This window comes from Triticum aestivum, chromosome 3B, assembly GCF_018294505.1.
Source record: "Triticum aestivum cultivar Chinese Spring chromosome 3B, IWGSC CS RefSeq v2.1, whole genome shotgun sequence".
In the NCBI taxonomy this organism is placed as follows: Eukaryota; Viridiplantae; Streptophyta; class Magnoliopsida; order Poales; family Poaceae; genus Triticum; species Triticum aestivum.
In genome coordinates, this window is record NC_057801.1 from 3,256,343 (window position 1) to 3,275,906 (window position 19,564).

A 19,564-nucleotide genomic window follows, 5' to 3' on the forward strand; every position below is an offset into this window, starting at 1 on the left:
GTTTTGCCTACTAATGGCGCACTACTGGTGCGCCATTAGTATCACGCTACTCGTGTTTTTTACTAATGGCACACCACTGATGCGCCATTAGTATCTGGTATACTAATGGCGCACCATGCAGTGCGCCATTAGTTTTGCCCACAGTGCGCCACTAGTGTCTGCTATACTAATGGCGCACCACGTGGTAGTGCGCCATTAGTAACAATCTTTTTAATTTTTTTTGTTTTTGCTTAATCTCAGGTCACTATTTCACATATGAGATATCCAACACATATATATACAACAAGCATCCATATAATAATCATAGCCAACACACAAGTTCCATCATATATACATACATAGCCAACACATAGTTCTATCGTTACATATTACAAAAGTTTAACATTGTTCATCCAACACCGTTATCCATCAATTCACAAAAGTTTCACATTGATACAAAATAAAAACACAAATGGAAAAGAAGCACTCCATCCATGCAAGCTTCCGTGAATTAAATCAAATCTACAAAATGATAAACAAGAAGTTAGAAGAAGAAGAAGAAGAAGACTAGAAGAATACTAGAAGAAGAAGAACACTAGAAGAAGAATAAGAAGGTAAAATGAAGCTAACCTATGGCATTTTGGAAATGAAGAATAATAAGAAAAAGACTATAAGCTTATTATATAAACTTGATCATTTTGTGCTAACATAAGTTATTTTGGAGCTAACCTATAGGAAACTAAGCATATAAGCTCTAAGTAAGCATATTAGAGCCAACTTAGGTAAAATGAAGCTAGCCTATAGGAAACTAAGCATATTAGAGATAACATAGGTATATATATATATATATATATATATATATATATATATATATATATATCATTTTGGAGATCTGACATAGTTCAGTTCTCATTGTTCTTCTCCTTCTCCTTCCTCAGTCTGATGCGCCAAGAGCGGCGAGGCGGTGGAGGCAGTGGGATGTAGTCTTCTACCACAATTGGCGTGGTCATGTCGCCCAGCTGTGGGATCGCCGGCGCCACCACCGGTGCGTGGTCATTGTCAGGCACCACCACCATCGCAAGGCCACCTTCAGGCAGAATGGGCAGGACCATCACTAGGTCATCCTCAGCCACCTCCATCTCTTGCCCATGGTCAGCCACCACCATCTCTTGCCCATGGTCTGCCACCACCATCTCTTGCCCTTGGTCAGCCACCACCAGCGCTAGGTCATCCTCAGCCTGATGCCCATCGTCATCCTGCAGCTCCTCATCCCCACTCTGCTCCTCTTCTCCCGCACTCCAGTCCGGATCATCCTTCTTGTTGTCTATGCTGCTGCCAGAATCGCTGCTGCTTTCGCTAAAGCCAGAATCGGTGTTGGTTTTGCTACAGCCATAGTCGCTGCTGCTTTGGCTGTAGCCAATGTCGCTGCTGCTGCTCCCATTACCCGTCCAAATGCAACAATGACCGTTAACAATCGATGTGAGACAAAGCCAAATGTAGAGGAATAAGAAGAGGCAGAACGTACCGGCATCATCATCGTCAGCATAGCGCATGCGACACATAGTCGCGTTGAACACCTTCACGATGAGCATGGTGGCCTCGTTGTCGTACCTAAAGAGAAGGAAGTACCCCAGCCGCAGGTCGTAGGCACGGTAGAACTTCTCCCACCCACGAGACAAGTACATGTGGCCCTCCTTGATCAACAACTCCACATCCCACTGCCTGCGAAACCCGCTGCCGGCCTGTCGCAGCTTCACATTATTTGGCGGATCTTCACCCAGCATGTTCATAAAACTGTCAGGCAGCCTCTGCAGGTTGGGACAATGAGTGATGTAGCAAACAACAAATATCATAATGAGATGGGTGAAGGGGCGATGTCTCGTTTTATATACCTGCATCATGGATGATACTGAAGTCCCAAGTATGATACTGAAGAACTCGGAAGCATCCAACTCATACTGCAGTGTCGCGGAGCGGCGGTGGCTGCTTCCCCCCATCTCTAATAAGCAGCAGAAGAGACCAATTAGTACCCTTACAACAGATCATAAAACATGCATGATAACAGGCTATACTGAAAGGCCAATTGTACTGGACTATAAATTAGGGTAACAATGACACAGAAGATGGGAGCACCTAGTACCCATTAGCAAAACAAAAAGGGGCAGTTGATCCTACTTAACTAAGTACTAAGATACTCCGGCCCATGCATTAGTCTCAAGTACCCCATATGTCCTATTTCAGCATGACCTTTGCTGAAAATATGACATATAGAGTACCCGAACTGGCCAGAACGGAAGTTAATCGACATTCCGGCAAACTCAAGGGCCTCTCGGGGTACCTGCAAAATCATTATCCCACCCCCGCCCCGCTGCAACCCCACTACACCCCACAATATCATCACGACACGATGGTCGGAGACAAAACCCCCCAATATCATCAAAATACTCCAGTTATGAAGTAAAACTCCTGAAGTGTTTCAGGAGTAGAACCTGAAGTGTAGTCAGTGGCTTCACCTATGTGCATAAAAATCATAAAAATTCAAAATCATTTGAAACCTGATCACTCGGACCACACCACATGCCACAGCATACATAGTACATAGAGTTGACATCTCAGCATCGACCACACCACATGCCACAACATACATAGTACATAGATGATCCAACAGACTACATAGCATGACAGTTTAAGCGTGAACCGCATCATACAAAATATAAGAACTTCACTACACAACTGAAACTCAATTAAGCTAGTTAAATGGAGTTCATCTACTCACTAGCAGTACTACTAACTGGCAGTACTTAAACAAGTTAAGCTACTCACTACAGTACTTGCTACTCACTTAAGCTAGAAGCTACACAAGTTAAACACATTTGTAGCACAGAGAAATAATGCTGAGATGTAGCAAACAAGTTAAGCTAGAAGCTAGAATCATGTAGCAATCATGTCCTTCCCTTCATATATTCATGATATAAATGGATTGTTCTACCTAGTAGGTTGTTGGAAATTCAGTTGCTTTTTCATTAGGACTGGCAACAAGACATAGTCAAATTTCAATTAAGATCATCTGTTGGTTCAAGACTGGCAACAAGACTTGTTCTACCAAATCAATTATCTTTTGGTTCAATGGTTGTTTTTCTTTCCCTTTTTCTAATTGCAAAAAAGGAACAAGACATGGTCAAATTTCAGTTAAGATTCAGTTAAGATACATATAGTAAAATCAAAACAAAAATGGACAGTAAACTGATAATGACAGTAAACTGTAATTTGTTACATAGATTTTCCTACTGAAAATATAACTGAATGGACAGAAAAAGGGTGAAAAGATAACTGAATGCTAGGCTAAAATGGACAGTAAACTATAATTTGTTAACAGTTTACTATGATTATCAGGTGTCATAATCTATTGGGTAGTCGTTCATGTCCCAGTCATGCATCCATGCATCCAGTGGCAACATCTTGCATACATGATCAGGAGTACATCAAAATCTATTGAGTATTTCTTGTGCTCATCCAGTAGCAACATCTTTCATACATGATCAGTAGTCATGTACCAAATTTTTATTTAAACTGAATTTGCAAATCACTAAGAGCTCTACTAGTTTCAGACTAGATTTACACTAAACTGAAAAGGATGCAGATTCTTCGGCGAACAGCGAGAGAAGTACTACTGGTTCAGATGTTTTTTTCTTGATGATAGAAATGATTCACTCACATTTGCAAGGAAGAAAAAACAGGGGCATTTGATGAAGAATCATCATACTGTCTGTGCACCTAAGATAGTACAGCAGCACTGCATGAGTAACAGAGCTGCATGATAATTAAACATTAAGGGCTGACAGTTCGATCTTGCATCCTCCCCAACAAACATGATGTTGTCTGCCAGGTAAGGTAGGGTTAGATTTTGTATGAACACATGAAGATTCCAAGGAGCTTCTCATATGTACTACTAGTGCTACCACTATATGTTTTTTTTGCTGTTGTCTCCTGTTCTTCTGTTAACTACTGTAGATGTGATGCCAGTGAGATTTGCAACTCACCTCGATGGACGCGGTCGCAGACAGGGTCGTAGACGGCGGTGGAGCAGAGACGAGATCGCAGACACGGTCGTGGTGCTCCAGGTGACGCGGCTGCATCAATCGTTTGAATTGACATTTAATCAAACACCTCACACATGCAAGAACAGAAGGTGGAGACAGAGAAGAGAGGGGATCGAGCAGAGAGGGAGAGGGCAAGGAGGGAGGATCAGAGAAGGAGAGGTGGGAAATGGAGGCGGGGTTGAGTTGGATGGGGTACCTGCGGGCGTAGAAGATGGGGGCGTCGTCGGGGACGAAGACATCGACATTGTGGATGTTGCCGCCGCGGGAAGCGATGCAGTCGGAGATCCGGGACGGTGAACTGCGTGTGGAGGCCAGGGGAGTCGAGTCAGTCAGGGGGAGGGGGCTTACGGGCGGAGGAGGACGGGCGGAGGAGGACGGGCGGCGACGCAGTAGGGGCGGCGGCGAGATGTGAGATTGGGAGAGAGAAGGACGAACGCGAGATGGACAACACACACAAGGGGGAAGGTTAGTAATGGCGCACCCACCTCTGGTGCGCCATTAGTAACTTTTTTTCATTATTTTTTGTTGCATCTAATAATTAGTTTTTTATCAAATTTGTTATTTTCATGAGGACTAGAACAGAAGATATCATCAAATTTGTTTTTTTAAATATCATCAAATTTATTTTTTTATTTTTAATTGAATATATATATCATCAAATCTGTTATTTGGAAATATCATCAAATTTGTGATTTAAAAATATCATCAATATTTTTTTGGATTTTTAGTTGCATTCATTTGTGAATTGGTAAAACATTTATGAATATGAAAAAATATCATCAAAATTTGAAAAAATATTCATGAATTCAAAAAGTGCCCATGAAATTTAAAAATATTCATGAGTTCCAAAAATATTAACAACTTCAAACTACGATGCGGGCCGGGGAGGGTGCGGAGGGTCGGCGGCGGCGCTGGAGCGGGGGAGGGTGCGGGGGGTCGGCGGCGGCGGTGGAGCGGGGGAGGGTGCAGGGGGTGCTCGGCAGCAGTGGAGCCAGGGGTCGGCGGCGGCGGCCGGTAGAGCGGGGGAGGGTGCGGTGGGACGTTGGTGGCGGTGGAGTGGGGGAGGGTGCGGGTGGTCGGCGGTGGCGGTGGAGTGGGGAGGGTGCGGGCCGGGGGTCGGCGGCGGTGGCCGGTGGAGCGGGGGAGGGTGCGGTGGGACGGGGGGTCGGTGGAGGGTGTGGTCGGCGGCACACGGTGTGCGGACGGGGGCTTCTGGTGTGCCATTAGAAGTTCTGCAAAAAAAGTATATATTCTAATGGCGCACGGTGTGGCCAGTGCGCCATTACTAGTTTGCACTAGTAAAGGCGCACTGTGCCACGGTGCGCCATTAGAATGTCTGGAAAAATTAAAAAAAATTGTTTCTAGTGGCGCACCATGTTCCTGGTGCGCCATTAGTGTCTTCCATACTAATGGTGTACCTAAACAAGGTGCGCCATTAGTATATACTAATGGCGCACCACCTGACCGGTGCGCCAATAAAGTCTATTGGAATTATATTAGCAATTACTGCATTATTTATGAAATCTTGTAGATAGGATGTCAAAACATTGTTTCCTCGATGATTTTTTTGAGGAAAGGTTTTATGTGATACAACCAGAAGGTTTTTACAATCCTGAAAGATGCTAACAAGTATGCAAAGCTCCAGCAATCCTTCTAAGGACTGGAGTAAGCATCTCGGAGTTGGAATATACGCTTTGATGAGATGATCAAAGATTTTGGGGTTATACAAAGTTTATGAGAAACTTGTATTTCCAAAGAAGTGAGTGGGAGCATTATAGAATTTCTGATGAGTATATGTTGTTGACATATTGTTGATCAGAAATGATGTAGAGTTTCTGGAAAGCATATAGGGTTATTTGAAAAGTGTTTTTCAATGGAAAACCTGGATTAAGCTACTTGAACATTGAGCATCAAGATCTATAAGGATAGATCAAAATCGCTTAATAGTACTTTCAAACGAACACATACCGTGACAAGATTTTGAAGGAGTTCAAAATAGATCGGCGAAGAAGAAGTTCTTGGCTGTGTTAAAATGTGTGAGTATTGAGTAAGACTCACGACCTGACCACGGCAGCATAGAGAGAAAGGATGAATGTCGTCCCCTATGCTTTAGACGTAGACTCTACAGTATGCTATGCTGAGTACCGCACCTGAATTGTGCCTTGCCATGAGTCAGTCAAGGGGTACAAGTGTGATCTAGGAATGGATCACAGGACAACGATCAAGGTTATCCTTAGTAACTAGTGGACTAAGGAATTTTCCCGATTATGGAGGTGGTAAAAGAGTTCGTCGTAAAGGGTTACGCCAATGCAAACTTTAACACTAATCTGAATGATTCTGAGTAATAAACCGAATTCGTATAGTAGAACAGTTATTTGGAATAGCTCCAAATAGAGCGTGGTAGTTGCATCTACAAGATGACATAGAGATTTGTAAAGCACACACGGATCTGAAAGGTTCAGACCTATTGACTAATAAACTCTCTCACAAGCGAGATATGATCAAACCCCATGGGTGTTGAATTCATTACAATCACATAATGATGTGAACTAGATTATTGACTCTAGTGCAAGTGGGAGATTGTTGGAAATATGCCCTAGAGGCAATAATAAAATGGTTATTATTTTATTTTCTTGTTCATGATAATTGTCTATTGTTCATGCTATAATTGTATTAACTGGAAACCGCAATACATGTGTGAATACATAGATCACAACATGTCCCTAGTGAGCCTCTAGTTGACTAGCTCGTTGATCAATAGATGGTTATGGTTTCCTGACCATGGACATTGGATGTCATTGATAACGGGATCACATCATTAGGAGAATGATGTGATGGACAAGACCCAATCCTAAGCATAGCAAAAGATCGTGTAGTTCATTTGCTATGAGCTTTTCTAATGTCAAGTATCATTTCCTTAGACCATGAGATTGTGCAACTCCCGAATACCATAGGAATGCTTTGGATGTACCAAACGTCACAACGTAACTGGGTGGCTATAAAGGTGCACTACAGGTATCTCCGAAAGTGTCTGTTGGGTTGGCACGAATCGAGACTGGAATTTGTCACTCCGTATGATGGAGAGGTATCTCTGGGCCCACTCGGTAATGCATCATCATAATGAGCTCAATGTGACTAAGTAGTTAGTCATGGGATCATGCATTACGGAACGAGTAAAGTGACTTGCCGGTAACGAGATTTAAAGAGGTATTGGGTTACCGACGATCGAATCTCAGGCAAGTAACATACCGATAGACAAAGGGAATTGTATACGGGATTGACTGAATCCTCGACATCGTGGTTCATCCAATGAGATCATTGTGGAACATGTGGGAGCCAATATGGGTATCCAGATTCCGCTATTGGTTATTGGCCGGAGAGGTGTCTCGGTCATGTCTGCATGGTTCCCGAACCCGTAGGGTCTACACACTTAAGGTTCGGTGACACTAGAGTTGTTATGGGAAATAGTATGTGGTTACTGAAGGTTGTTCTAAGTCCCGGATGAGATCCCGGACGTGACAAGGAACTCCGGAATGGTCCGGAGGTGAATATCGATATATTGGACGAAGGGTATTGGAGTCCGGAATTGTTCTGGGAGTACCTGGTGACGACCAGCGTGATCGAAAGGTGTTTCGGAGGCCCCGACAAGCGTTGGGGTCCTTATGGGCCAAGGGGAGGGGCATACCAGTCCACTAAGGGGATGTGCGCCCCTCCCAACCCCTCTCACGTAACCTGGAGAGGTGGGGGCACCCAAACCCATCTAAGGTTTCTCTTGTGGCCGCCACCCATCCCCTAGGGAACCCTAGGGCTCCTAGTCCACCCCCTTCCCCCTATATATAGTGAGGGAGAGAGAGGGCAGCCGCACCCTTCCCCTGGCGCAGCCCTCTCCCTCCTCCAACACTCCTCCTCCGTAGTGCTTGGCGAAGCCCTGCTAGAGAACCACGAGCTCCACCACCACCACGCCATCGTGCTGTCGGAGTTCTCTCTCAACTTCTCCTCCCCCCTTGCTGGATGAAGAAGGAGGAGACGTCCTCGGGCTGTACGTGTGTTGAACGCGGAGGCGCCGTCCGTTCGGCGCTAGATCGGATCTTTCACGATTTGAATCGCCACGAGTACGACTCCATCATCCACGTTCTTGTAACACTTCCGCTTAGCGATCTTCAAGGGTATGAAGATGCTCATCCTGTCCCTCTCTTGTTGCTAGAATCTCCATAGATTGATCTTGGTGATGCATAGAAATTTTGAATTATTACTACGTTCACCAACACCGAGCGGGCCATGTCGGGCTTTTCCAGGTTCGGTCCGGGCTTAGGCTCGATTTAGTAGGCTCGATGGTCGGTCTGGGCCGGGCTCGAGCCTGGGTTTCAGCACCGGATTTTTTTTGGCCCGGCCCGAGATATGGCCTGGTATAGTTGGCAGCCCTTGATGTTGTTTTTGTGCCCAGGATGAGAGAATACAACATATCTTCATTGACTGCCCCTTAGTCGAGATCCTTTGGCGCTCGATTCATGTAGCCTTTAACATTGACCCCCCCCCCACGAGCATTGCCATGTTGTTTGGGACATGGCTTACTGGTGTAGAGCCAATTACTACGGGACATATTCGGATAGGAATATGAGTATTACTCTGGGCTATATGGAACTGCAGAAATGATATGATCTTTAACAGAAAAAACTTTATTAATTTTCTGCAGGTTATCTTCAGAGCTACTGCTTGGATCCGTACATGGTCATTACTCACTCATACGGACCGCAGGGAGCTTTTGGTTACTGGATGCAACTGGTGGGAGACGGTAGCACGGAATATCTTCAACCGGTTTGGATGGCAGTCCACTAATAGGATAGATATTTAGTCACTGAGTCCTATGTTGCGCCAGTTGCGGCTTGCTGTTATTTTCAGTTTTTCATGTTGATTTCCACTCCTTTTGCGAGATGTACGGGATTGCAGGCTTGGCCGTACTTTGCTTTGTATTAATAAAATGGCCGTATGCATCACTCTGATGCAGAGACCGGGGATATCCTCCTTTCCAAAAATAAATAAATTATGTATACATGCTGGTGCTTTAAACATCACGAGTCATTCATTTTTAGGGATTCGATCCTTTGAACTGCATTTTGTGTTGAGAATCTGCTCCTAGATCAGGAGAAAGCTTGATTACATGAGAGCCCTGCAAATGAAAGTCTTGTGCTTCCATGCTTTCCCTCTTATTTGGGTTTCTCTCCCTCTTAAGCTTGTGTACTCTTTATGTGCTACCTGTAGCAATGTACTCTGCTCCAGTTGATTGTCTATAGCTTAAGACAGAAATGTACTGTACTCTGATACAGTAGGACGGTTGATAGAAGTTGGGTGGTTTCATATGTGTATTTCAGCAGTTAAAGGTGTCGGAAATATCTGTTCTGTGGTTTGATTTACGTTATGACAATAGTTGTGCCTCTGTTATTCGTGTGCTGTACACCAATATTTTAGAAAGTGTGGTGCTCAAAACTTCAGAAGTACAGATCCAACGTGAAGTATAATACTTAGATTCATACATTAGTATCTATTTCAAGCCAAATAATTTATCCAGTGTTCCAATCTTAGGGATTTGCTTGTTTAACTCATGGACACTGCAATATAGAACTGAAAGAACTTTATTTTTACAACCTAATAACTATTACTGATGCATATAAGAAAATCCAGCTATTCATAGGGCTTACGGTGCAGTTTATTACTCCCTCCGTCCCATAATGACATTATGGGACGGAGGGAGTAGATCTCAAGCAAAAACATTTGTCGCAATATTGAGCAAAAACCATAGTAATCCTATTACACCTTTGTAAAACTTTACTATGTTGATTCCTATCATTGGCATCACCTGAGTGAAGCATGGCATTGCTGGGACAGAGCAAACAGAGGAAGAGCCCTACTCAGATCGGCCTGGCGAGGATCATCACCTATGTCTCCTCTGCGCCCTAGCTGTGTCGACCTCCATTTACTATGCCTATCAATACTGGCATAACAAAGGGTTTGTAGCTGTGTCAGCAGAAGATGTCGTGGGGAGCTAAGCCCCAGGAAAGGGGTTGACTTGACTGATGTTGTTTGTTGTATTGTGTTATCAGCTAATTTTGGTAGCCACAATCCGGTAATTTTGTGCAACACAGACAAAGCATGTGATGCTTAGTTGTATCCCCTTGTACACTGCGTTAACATTTGTGCTTGTATTTCCTTCTTTGACTTGGAATTTTGGCTGTTCCCTTGATATTGCTCTCTTCCGCTGCTCAGATAAACATATCTTGTTTTGTTATGACATACTGGAACATTGGTCTATGGTTTTATCATATCAGTTGTTCCCACGGTTGTACACATTGCATTTGGGAACAGCTCACCAAAGAGGCACGTCTGGTAAAATGCTCAACAACAGTTGGTATGACAACATGAGGTGTACATATGTTGTTTTTGTTGGTTAATTTTCTCAGCTCAATTCAGTTGTTGCAGTTCTGAATTTCTTATCTTATCTTGGTGGTGTGATATTTGTAGTAACTGTTTCAATCCTTTCAATCTTGTACAAGTGGTACAATATTTCTTATTTGTAAACGTTGCTCGTACGGATTGGGTGTAATACTGGTTCCATTAGTATGTTTTTCATGCTTGTACAAAGTTTGTCCCAGCTGCAGATGGAAATCAATCGTGATCAAACATGAGGGAAAGTCTCAAGGTTAGCGCATATCAGTAATGCTACATCTACAAGCTGCAATTTACCGAAATCATACCCGTAAGTTTTAGTCTGTAATCGACCCAGTCCCTTGATGGTCATGTTAAGAGGGAAACCCCGAATAGGCAGTTAATAGACATACACATATCTGAAAAAATGCTCATGTTGGGTAGAGATACGAAGAGTAGGGCATATACTGGCTAGATAACAGAAATATACAAGTCAAGATAGTGGCTTGTATTGCGTATTTGTGTTGCATGACTTCCCAAGTCTTCTATCTCTAAGCATCACGAATCGTTTCGTCACATGTGACATGTCTGGCCTTTCTTCTGTATCTACAATCAGCCCACTCAATTGTTGCCTATAAAATCCACCCAAATTTCTTCAAGGACGACGGTGTCTTCTTCTGTGCATTCTTCTTTGCGGAACATGTGTGCCGGGATCTCCACTCTCTTGACTAACTCATTCATTCCATCTTCATCCATCATAAATAAGATATTAACCGCCATCTTGGTACTGTCAGGAAGAGTTTCTTTGTAGATTCGAGAAGACCTGTCTCTACGAAGTAGCTTCATATAATTTCTTGTGATAATTTTTATTTCATTCTTTTTGGAAATCCTAAGGCCCCAGGATTTTCTTCAGCACTCAACCTCCATTCTTCACGAAATTCCTTCACATGTTACTTCTGAAGATGTTAAAAATGATTCGCTTGTCCAACACACTGAGTTAGAGCTGAAAAATGCTTGTTCCATTCCAATGATGGCCAATGCTCGTGTTTTCTTCATGTTCATTTCCAAAGTGCTCTGCAGCATCTTCAATTTGAAGATGCTCTGTGATATCCTCCAGTAGTTTCAGGCTCTAAGGAAGAGACTGTTCGCGGAGCTACTAGTGGCAGTTTCGTCCACTTTATCAAGCATGTCAATTATATGTTGTGCAACTGGTCTTTTCTCTGGGTCAAATTTCATGCACTCTAACCCTATCTTAGTGCATACGCTTACTTGTTGTAACTGGTTGCCCCCCTCTATTCGATGGATCCAATTTTCAGTCACCTACAAAATGAGTTAGTTGTTATGTAACAAGATCTGATGATATCATGACATCTATGTGATTCTTGGCTAGTATAGAAGAACGTATATGCTGAACCCTACAAAAAAAATTGGATACAACTTTCAGTCACCTACATTCGTTTTTTTTTAAATAAAAGGTCGATAGTGCCCTACCTTATCCATTTCAAAACAGGCATTGCCTGAATGGCCGAGGCCAATTATATGAAACCTATGAAATGCTGCACCAAAGATGCAGCTGGCCATAGGCTAGCCGAAATAGAAAGTGGGAAGGCAGAGGCATACAAGAGAGCAGGGGGATGTCCTTACATTCTCGTCTTCAGGATATCCCTTCACCCCCGTTAATATCTCCATGATTACACTGCCAAGACTATATATATCTGACGCAAACGTGATTTTTCTTCCAAGAAATATTTCTGGAGCCATATATCCCCTGTGAGAAGTCTATAAGTTAACATTCAAATAGAATTTAAGGTAGGTTACGCCTAATAAAAATAAGAGCTTCTGATATATTAGCTTACGGTGTTCCAAACGTGTTTACAGTAGTAGTAGCATGCGTCTTCTTTTCATCCAGACACCTCGAGAGCTCAAAATCAGCAATTTTGGGTACCATGTGACCATCTAGCAATATATTAGCTGGCTTGAGGTCTAAATGAAGAATACGGTTCATGTGAAGATAGTGTAAACCTTCGCATATTCCTTTGATTATTCGAAATCTCTCTGTCCATTCAAGTCCACTAGATGTATCTATGCATGTTCAAACAGGCGTCAGATTTTTTTTTAATGATTGTATGGAGACAATGTACTGTAAATCTATACATGCTAAGTATTTTTATAATGCACGATAGATGAAACAACGATGTCAAGAAGCATCATGCATGGTCCTACCAGTAATATAATTTTCAAGACTACCGTTGGGTAGATACTCAAAACAGAGCAACCAGTTTCGTAGATCTGACATGACAAACTTCCCTTCATAATCGGCAACTTCTCCTTGAGTCTCAGCACAATATCCTAGAAAGCGTACTATATTCTTGTGTTTGGCCTTCATCATGCACTCAATCTCTCTATGGAATTTAAACTCAGGCAAATAAAGCCTTCTTGTCAGCTTCTTCACAGCGACCCTCCTTTTTCCGACCATTCCCTGTGTACAGACCATACATGTCGGGTACGTAGTTTAGTTTAAACAAGTACTATGATACCATAATGTTAACCGAGAAAGCTTGGTATATGAGCGTTGTGGTACCTTATAAACTACCGCAAATCCACCCGTTCCAATTTCTTGAAGAGGGGAGAAATTATAAGTGATGTCCTGTAAAAGAGATAAAGGCAGGGATGACGACCGTGCATTTTCATCAAGCAGCATTTGCTCTAGGACGCAGGCTTCAAGGCCCATCTGCAGTCGATCACTGCAAAAGCGTGAAACGACGATGTGTATTTTATTGGAGTATGAAACATAATTTTCTTTTCGTCTGTCGGGTTACCGTCGATGGAATAAGCAGAACTGTCAGATTATCACAAATTAAGCTCGAATCAGAGAAATGGAAAACTAACGTCAATAAATAAATTAAATAGAAGCAGGAAGCTACATCCAGGAGCTATCATACAAACACATATCTAAAATCACTAAGCGCCCTGGGGTGAAAACTCACAGGAGCGATCCCAACAACAGATTTGATGAGAAACAAATTCGCTAATGAATGCTCAAGTGTGCTAGTGGTGGCAGATCGAGACAATGGTGTTGCCGTGGCAGCTCGTGGTGTATTTTCTTGGGGTTGGTGGCCAATCCCACAGTTATCACCGACACACCTGCATGGGAGGCATGGGATCACCGCCTCACACATGCGTCGGCAGATGGGCTGCTTGCCATGTATGTGCACATTTTTCACTTCGCGTGGCTATGCCCATGTACGACTCAGGTGAGTTTGCATTATCTTTATGGTGTTAGCAACTGTTGAGCATGGATCATAGTTGCTCTTTTTTGTTCCATTTGAACTTTTCTCGGCCTTCGCATATCTTTGGTGTTGTATGATTTTACTATTTTGTCAGCAAATTACAATTGTGTGTATACGGGTTGACGTTGACTATGTGCATTCTAATCATGCAGAGGCTATGGCTGAGTGTGTGCTCATTATGCTTGTATGGTCTTAATATTTTTTGATGAGTCAAAAGCAGCCTTTATCGGGGAAAAATAAAATAAAAATTAGCGACACCATTATTGCATGGATCTCGGCCTCCCACGTCCTATGCAGGCTAACTGCTTTGTCATCGTGCATTAAACTACGCCATGCGATGGATCTGAGGATGGATCGATGGATCAAGGAGGTGACAACCCTTGCAACGTGCGCATGTGGTGCCCATTGAAAGTGCGCCGTATCGGTGTGTAACGCAGTCCAGGTATTGTGGCCTGGATGAGGCATCCGGCATTAGATGTTAGGTGTTTGCAATGTCTGTTTGGTATTAGGTTCGGACATTCGGCACCCCATCATCATGGGGATAGGAGTAGCTAGCGGCAGGTGTTGCCAAGATGATGGCTTCAGGTTTAGTGAATAGTTAATAAAATGGTTGCATGCATCACCCAGATGCAGAGGCCGGGGGTAAATCCTCCTTTTCAAAAAAAAAAGTGATGATCCATCCGTTAACCGTAAACTTTTAGGCATGTGTAATGGTGATATCTTAGAAGTGCCATGTAGGATAAATGTTGAGGTGGAGTAAAGGGAAATCAGGAAAAAAATGTTTTGTCTTTTCTTAATTAACAACATATCTATCACCACATATTAGAAACTAGAGACAAGATTAAGAGATAACATAGTGTACATCTCATATTTTTTTCTATATTTACATTGCGTGGCAGAATTAAGATAATATTGTCTTATCAATCACTGTACATGCCCTTAGGTGAGAACGCTAGTACAGGAAGCGGCGACTTACGGTCTTGAAAAATCTGAGTGACCAGCCGGCTAAAATTGTTGGATGGTAAAACTTGTGGTTCCATCGGTATTACAGAAGCTACATGATACTAGACTACAGAGAGTGAAGCTAGCTTCCAGTTAAGTGCACGTTGCAAAGTACCCACACCAAACAAATAAAACTCCCTCAGTTTCATAATGTAGTGTGTATCGTTTTTTTGAAAAGTCAAATTTTAACCAAGTTTATGGAGAAAACTATTTATATCCACAACACCAAAAATATAAAAGATGAAACTACATCTTATGATGAATCTAATGATATATGTTTGGCACTCTAGTTGCAAATGTTTTTCTCCACAAACTTGGTCAAAGTTTATGAGATTTGACTTTTCAAAAAAAATTATATGTACTACATTAAGAACGGAGGAAGTGTTGCTCAAAGCATGAACTCACCAAGGCTCTGTAGGGTTCTCATCCATTGATTTCATTTGATCGAGACCACCCTCACGAAGTATGACCTGAAGTAAGCATGGTTGGTCAAAACATGCACGGTATCAGGGCGAACACAGAGGGTGAAATATACCAAAGAAAATGTGAAAGACTACCCTGCCGTCTATTTGATCACGTTGAAACCCATAAAGACCAACAACTAACCTCAGATGTCGTTGTCTCGCACGTTGTTGCACAGACGACCCTTAGGGTTACCTCACGAGATCCACGGCTGTTCTCTTTTCTAGCATCCTCAAAAGATTTGTCAACACCAGCATGCCACTTACTCACCTCCACCTTCCCTAGAAATGTCTCTACGACTAGGTCAAGCACGTCCATGTTGGTCGGCGGCGGATGTGCTCTGTCCATCATTACAACGAAGGTGCATGTGGACCTTGGTGGCACAACACGGAAGATGTCGCATAGATAGGCATAGTAACGGTTTGCCTCCTTGTGTTTTGGGACGCACCTAACGGACACATGCTGATCATCCATGGTGTTGGTTATGTGAAATGGGCAGGAGATAAGCTTGTTTGGTCGGAAAGAGAAGTGGAGCTCGAGGGGATGGACATGTATCAGTTCAGTGTCTTTGACTACGCAAGTGCTCATCTGCATGCAAGTAGAAAACCACAAGGTTAACTACAGTAACAGGGCCTCTTTGGTGAAATGGCTGACCGGGTGCATCATCCAACCCGTCTATACCATGATCAAACTTACGGGAGAAAAAGAATTAGGTCGGAAGCATCAGTTATATATGTTCAAGCTTGGCCTTTGTTTTTGTAGGACGGGAAAACAAGAATAATGACTAAAATCATACTAGAAAAACAGATTGTGGTATTGTTGATTATACCTGATCAATTAATGTCCCCTGATAGTTTTCTTGTGTCTCTGTCTCAGTTAGCATGTTAACAATATCCCCTATAGTTGGCCTTTTCAGTCGATCATCCTCCACACAGCTTAAAGCAATTTCGATGCATCTCTTTACTTGTAAAGAATAGGACTCCAACAAATCCCCCGACGCAGCCGCTTGTAGCCTATTCCTCCAATTCACGTGCACCTAGCAATTCCGAACCCAAAGAATGGAAGTGTATTAGAGTACAGAAAACAGAGCACTACCGATGCAATCTGTGGGCACCCATCCTAACTAGTAGTAAACACAATTCTTACAATCTCAGTGAACTGATCCACGGTCATTTCAGCACTTCTCGCGTAGCCTCTTGGTCCTGAAATTATCTTCATAACTACAACACCCAGGCTGAATATATCCATTTTAACCGAGATTATGCCATGATGTATATACTCCGGTGCTAAGTATCCACTGCAAGCACGACACAATGGGTATGTTACTGACACCATATGCCCAATGCAAATAGGAATTCTCTGCATAGAAAAATAAAGCAGTTCACATGAAGAATAAACTTACAAGTTTCCTACAGGACTATCGGTGATGTGGGAGTTTTCTTTGTTGAAGAATCTGGAAAATCCGAAATCTGCTATTTTCGGGACCATGTTCTTGTCCAGCAATATGTTGGTTGGTTTTAGATTCAAATGAAAAACAGGAGGCTTCAGTTCCTCGTGAAGGTACTTTAAACCATTGCAAATACCCTTAATTATAGCGTAGCGATTGCACCAACCATGTCCATTAAATTCGTCTAAATAGATAATGACAATATTAGAATTCCTGAAACATATATACAGAAAATGAGAGTTAACATGCTACGTGTATACATGTGAAGCATCATCATAGATTTACCAAAAAGACAGTCGCTAAGGCTTCCATTTTCCATAAACTCAAAGCAAAGCGCCCTCTTTGTCACATCAGCAAGAACATTAGTCTCGTTGAACGGCAAGTATTCTCGTCGGGTTTCATGGCAATAACCAACTAACCGCACGATGTTCTGGTGTTGCAGATTTACAAGATTGTAAAATTCCTTATCAAATTGCACATCGTCATGTCCTGACATGTCGCGAAGAATCTTTACGGCAATTTTGTGACCATCTTTCCGCTCCCCCTATTGGCAATATATAATTTAGTTTTCTGTTAATAGGGACATATGTGGCATCTATAAAGCGGAAAATATTACCCAAATACACATCCTTGAATATCCATAGATTTCTGAAAAATCATATGCAAGTTGCTCCTTTACAAGATTGGTAGAAGAAGTATTTTAGCTTGTGGATTAACTTGAGCAGTGTATATATAGTAAATTAAATATGAGAAAACGGTGCCATCGACCTTGGGCGTATGCCTAAATCCCGTCGCAGTAGATGAAATAAAGAGTGCAATGAACGATGATTTTTTTTCACCATTTCTAACCATGTATGAAACTGTGAACGGTTAATCATACCCGATAAACTTTTCCATATGCGCCTCTGCCAATCACCCGATCTTCAGAGAAATTATTTGTCATACTTTCCAGTGAATCGAGTGACACACGGCTTGGTCCATCCGCCATGTTATTGCTTCCCCTGGATGTAAAAGTAGAAGAACCAGCTGCATGTTTATACAGATGAGATATAAGCGTCAGTTCAGATTTATAAGCAGTTTAACTGCTCGACCAGTAAACCAATCGAGCTTTGCACAAATCAGATCTCCACCAGTAAACAAACAGTATAGAGAGGAACCAGTTGTAGCTATTACAGCGCCACTGCCATACACACACGACAGATCTAGCTGGGAGGATAAGTAGCAGAGGAGTCAACGGAGAGCACTAACCTGCAGCCACAGGGGGGGACTTGCAGCGGGGAAGTATGAGCGCTCAACGATACGGAAGTGGAAGGATTCCAAGGAAGATGAAAACGAAGACCAAAATGCAAGTGAGAGGAAGGAAGGAAAACGAGGAGCAACCTCACGTCTTATCTCCACTACATATCCGTATGTGGGTGTGTGGTTGTGAGTGGGTTGACGTGAGGTGCAGAGTCTTCCCTGGCTGGGATGAGAGTCACTTGCATACCCCGGTCCACTTGCGATGGCTCCGGGAAGACTCTGCGATGGCTCCCCTCCGACTTCGAGGGCTCCACTTGCACCCGGCAACGTAGCTTTCTCGATTCGTTGCTTCGTCCACGTTCCAAGCTGTAGCTTGGATGGGCTCTCTCGTCTTCGTTCAGTGTAATGTTACCATTGGGCGAGACGCACGTACGAGCAACTGCATGCGGCCGATTGCTTTCCGGCCGATCGAGCGTAAACACGCTAGTACACAACAATCAAGTAGACAAGCACACACGAGAACAACCCGGCCGCTGGCTTGATTGATCGATGCCTGAACTTGACGGAAACACGCACACACGAGAACACGATGGCTACAGGACCCTGTATTGATCTGGTCTTGATCTGGTCTTGCTTACAAAATTTTACGGGGGTACAAGAATATATAGAAGCTAAGTCAAACAGCCTATAGTTAACTAGGATCAGGACTCCTACACGTACATGCATGTGATTGACTCTAGTCCAACCCGGACTTAGACAACGTGGTAATTTCCAACAATCACCCACCTAAACACGATGTCCCCACTTCACAGCTTGGACACCGATCCCTCATCGCATCTTTAAGAACTTCTGTCGTCTCAAAGATCTGGCTAGGGTATCTGCAAGCTGGTCATCGGTGCAAACATAGTTGATGTCAATTTTGCTTTCTTCAAAGCACACCCGCAGGTAACGATACCTTGTATCGGTGTTCTTGCATCTACAATGATACACTGGGTTCTTCAACAGAGATATTGTAGACTTGTCGTCAACGTTGAGCATCACTTGTTTCGGCTCCTTACCTATGAGGTCGTCGAGTAGCCTTCCTAGACACACGCCTTGACACACCGTGGTTGCAGTTGCAATATAGTATGCTTCACGAGATGATAATGTGACCACCTTCTCCTTTTGTGATAGCCAACTCACTATGCTTCCTCCCAATAAATATGCCACGCCCGAGGTACTTTTACAATCGTCCACATCTCTTGCCATGTCGCTATCATTGTAGCCAAGTAGGTCCACCATCTCCTTCTTCTCTCTCAAATAGACACAACCAAAGTTTGTTGTCCCTCTGATATATTTTCCACAACTACCCAATGTTCGGTCGTGGGCACTTCCATGAAGCGACTCACCATGCTAACAGAATAGGCCAAGTCCGGTCTTGTTTTTGTGATATACATCAACTTTTGGACCACACTTTTATACTTCCTTGCATGAACAGCGGGCGCTTCACTTTTCTTGCTTAGTATACGTTGAGGCTTCGTCGGAACATGACGTGGATTGCAATCTTTCATGCCACAACTTTCAAGTATCTTCTTTGAGTATGCCTCCTGGCATAATGTGATCCCCTCCGGATTTTGATGTATCTC

At 43.1% G+C, this 19,564-nt stretch overlaps 1 protein-coding gene across 6 annotated transcripts; it reads right to left on the reverse strand.

Moving 5' to 3' along the window:
• Positions 1-10,843: 10,843 nt before the first annotated feature.
• LOC123068172 (cysteine-rich receptor-like protein kinase 19) lies at positions 10,844-18,279 on the reverse strand. 6 transcript variants are annotated; one of them, XR_006431594.1, is made up of 13 exons: positions 17,949-18,279; positions 17,581-17,726; positions 16,986-17,244; positions 16,656-16,884; positions 16,400-16,550; positions 16,083-16,289; positions 15,398-15,841; positions 15,197-15,261; positions 13,081-13,243; positions 12,723-12,978; positions 12,356-12,581; positions 12,144-12,250; positions 10,844-11,819 (listed from the first exon to the last, which is right to left on the reverse strand). XR_006431594.1 is itself a non-coding variant. In XM_044490650.1 (13 exons), exons 2-13 carry the CDS (start codon positions 17,686-17,688, stop codon positions 11,622-11,624), a joined length of 2,325 nt encoding a protein of 774 aa, XP_044346585.1. In that variant the 5' UTR covers positions 17,689-17,726; positions 17,949-18,278; the 3' UTR covers positions 10,844-11,621. The 6 variants fall into 6 exon arrangements, 5 of the variants coding, with proteins under 5 accessions (XP_044346585.1, XP_044346584.1, XP_044346586.1 ...); XM_044490650.1 differs by having other exon boundaries at positions 12,144-12,267; positions 16,656-16,913; positions 17,120-17,244; positions 17,949-18,278; XM_044490649.1 differs by having other exon boundaries at positions 12,144-12,267; positions 17,949-18,277.
• Between the last annotated feature and the right edge of the window lie 1,285 nt (positions 18,280-19,564).